Source organism: Propithecus coquereli, unplaced genomic scaffold, assembly GCF_000956105.1.
Source record: "Propithecus coquereli isolate 6110/MARCELLA unplaced genomic scaffold, Pcoq_1.0 Scaffold56, whole genome shotgun sequence".
NCBI lineage: Eukaryota > Metazoa > Chordata > Mammalia > Primates > Indriidae > Propithecus > Propithecus coquereli.
In genome coordinates, this window is record NW_012151507.1 from 6,732,345 (window position 1) to 6,735,382 (window position 3,038).

The 3,038-nt window shown below is 34.3% G+C and overlaps 1 protein-coding gene across 1 annotated transcript in view; it reads right to left on the reverse strand.

The window, feature by feature from the left end:
- Nucleotides 1-3,038, reverse strand: part of ANKRD45 (ankyrin repeat domain 45) — a 40,504-nt gene that overhangs the window by 30,061 nt on the left and 7,405 nt on the right. The window contains exon 2 of the mRNA XM_012657750.1: nucleotides 344-511. Within this exon, the coding sequence (XP_012513204.1) occupies nucleotides 344-511 (168 nt within the window). The remainder of the gene's footprint in view (nucleotides 1-343; nucleotides 512-3,038) is intronic.

A 3,038-nucleotide genomic window follows, 5' to 3' on the forward strand; every position in this document is an offset into this window, starting at 1 on the left:
CAAATATGCTATTTTTAAACATTTAGGCAATGGTCCACTTTGCCTGGGTCTCTCAAAAAATGGCCTTGAACAGATATTGTACATATATTCTTACAGAAAATTAGTGGTGAAATTGTTAGAAGTTGGTGAATCAACAATCTTCCAATATGTACAGTTCCAATATGTACAATGTTTAAGGCCGATAGCAAAATAGAAAAAAATTGGTAGATTTCATATATTATTGCCTACTGTGACTGTGGTTGTATCTACAAATAAATCATCTCAATGGAAGGTAACATAGCCTATAACCCATAGGAGAAAAATCCATCCCATCAGTCAGTTTGCTAACACTTAGTGTACTCACCCGCCCAGTCCAGGAACTCAACACACTCAGCCTGGGAATACCGAGCAGCCACATCTCGAGCTCTTTCTTCCCGGAAGTTCAAAGCTTCTATGTCAACATCCAGTTCCACTAGTGCTTTCAAAGTTTCCAAACGACCCCAGGCTGCAGCACAGTGTAAGAGTGTATACCCTAATAAACAGAATGAAGATGATCAGATCAAATAGATTACACTGTTTTAGGCTATTTTATGTCTGAGAAGGTCATAATGGTAATCAAGTACTGAACAATAACTATGAACCAGGCACTATTCTAAGTGCTTTACATATAGGAAACTCATTTAGTTTCATAAAACCAGTATGATGTCAGAACTATTATAATCCTCATTTTATAAATTAGGAAACCAAAGTCCAGAGAGGTCAAGAAACTTGACCAAGGACCACAGCCAGTAAATGATGGAAGCAAGATACCAACACAGACTGTCTGAAGCCTGAGCTCTTCGACATCTTCTAAGGAAGATAGCAATCTCCCTAGCAGTCATCTACTTTGGAACACAACTGGACCTATAACTTTAAGGAATTTTCATCAAACTCTAATTACTCCAGCATTATTGTTAACACAAGCATACAAATTAGTACAACTGTTATATACATATATATTCATGTGCGTGTACACACATACTTGTGTATGTATATATTCTTTGGAAAGAAATTATGACCTATCAAATTAGAAAGTTATTTCTTAGACTTTCTAAGGTGATTACCATGAGGTATAATTGTAATGAAAAGAAAATATTTTCCTTCAAATTATCCCATCTCTAATTTGAAAATAGAGATATCTCTTTGAACAGCTTTTTGCTTTTTAACTAGCACAGCAGCCTTTTTATGAGAGTAAGCTATACTTTTTCTTTCCAAAGAAAACATTGTTGGTTCACATTTGTCTTTTTTAATTTCCTCATGTATAGAAGGAGATTACATGACAGTTTCCTGACCAATTTCAAAACCATAGAGTTCACATTAGACTTGTTTGGGAGGTCTTTGAACTTCAGTATTTTTCTTACAACAGAAATTCTGCAATATCACAATGTAGGTCATCTAAAGTTGTACACTTCAGTTTGCCTTTTTGTATACATTGAGCAATTAAATCAATGATATTGTTCTCAACCCATAAATGATTAAAATTTCATATTTTTTAGAATATCAAATAATACTATTATACATATAAAAATAACAGTATTTCAGGCATAAAGTATTTCTGTTACTTAACATAGGGGGTAAGGGTAAGTATCCCAGAAACATGGTAACAGTAACACCTGACACTGTGATCACCATATTGCCTGCCATGTCCCACCCCTCAACTCTCCTGCTTTGCTAGGCATTCACGACTTCAAGACTCAGGACAAATATTGCCCTCCTATGAAACCATTCCTGAGCATGCCCAACACCTCCAGGCAAAGTTGGCTTATCTCTGCTCTGAGCTACCACTGTACCTCATCCCACCTTATAGTAATTATTTGTTTATACATCTGCTTTCTGCTTAACCATGAACTCCTCAAAGGGAATTGATTTTATCATTATATCCCCAGTTCTCAGCACAATGCTTGGCTGTTCCTCCACCCTTAATAAAAGGTTTGCTGAAGGTATAAAAAGACACAGTTTAAAATGGCAATTAGTTCTAATAATGCCTGTTCAAGTATAGCCAGATTTGGTGGCCAAAGCCTTGCCAGAACCAGAGGGAGTTCCATCATCAATGAACTATAAACTACAGAGGCCTATCTTTGGCTCAAACAGAAAATAAGACACTTCCCAATAGGCCAAAGTCAGTAGTGCAGAGAGCTGAGACTGTAAGAACAGTTTCATCTTCTTCCCTTTGGATCAAAGGGTCCCATTCTCCAAAACTAATATTTAAAAGGAAAGGGAACCCCGAATGTAAACATGATTCATCAATCACCTTGAAAATAATGTTCCTTCCTTTTTGTTTCTGAGTATTATCCACAAATAAATGGCATACACCCTCTCACTTTACAGAGCCATCTAAAGTTTGTTAATTTTGGCCAATGGTTTCTTATACCCAATAGATCACTAGTGTTCTAGTTGCTGGTTGAAAGTATTCCATTCTTATGCCTGAATAACAGGCATAAGAACAGGCATAATAAGAACAGGCATAATAAGAACAAGCATAATAACAGCCTGAATAACTTTCCTTAATTCATAGAAAATGTTATTATACAAAATTTTCTCAATTTTAAGTTTTTTCTCTTGTAATATTTTTCTTAAAATCTTTAGGACCTGCTGAGTCTCACTAGTAAATGACCTAAAACTTAAACAAATTATAAACATAAAAGTTCAGAAGTAGTTAATCATGCTTACATTGTCGTTTTAATTTTTTTGTGATGCTTATTGTTGTGTTTTTTATTCAAAAAAGTCATTTGATAGCATGAAAAATGTCAAATGTCAAATTTTCTATTATGTATTTGGGTTTTTGATTTTTTTATTGATATATCATAGCTGTTCATATTTTGGAGGTACATTTGATATTTTCACACATGTATACAATGTGTAATGATCAAATAAGGGTAATTGGAATATCCATCACCTCAAACATTTATCTTTTCTTTGTGTTGGGAACATCACAATTCTCCTGTAGCTGTTTTGAAATATACAATAAACCCTTATTAACTATAATTTCCTTACTGTACTATAAAATACTAGAATTTATT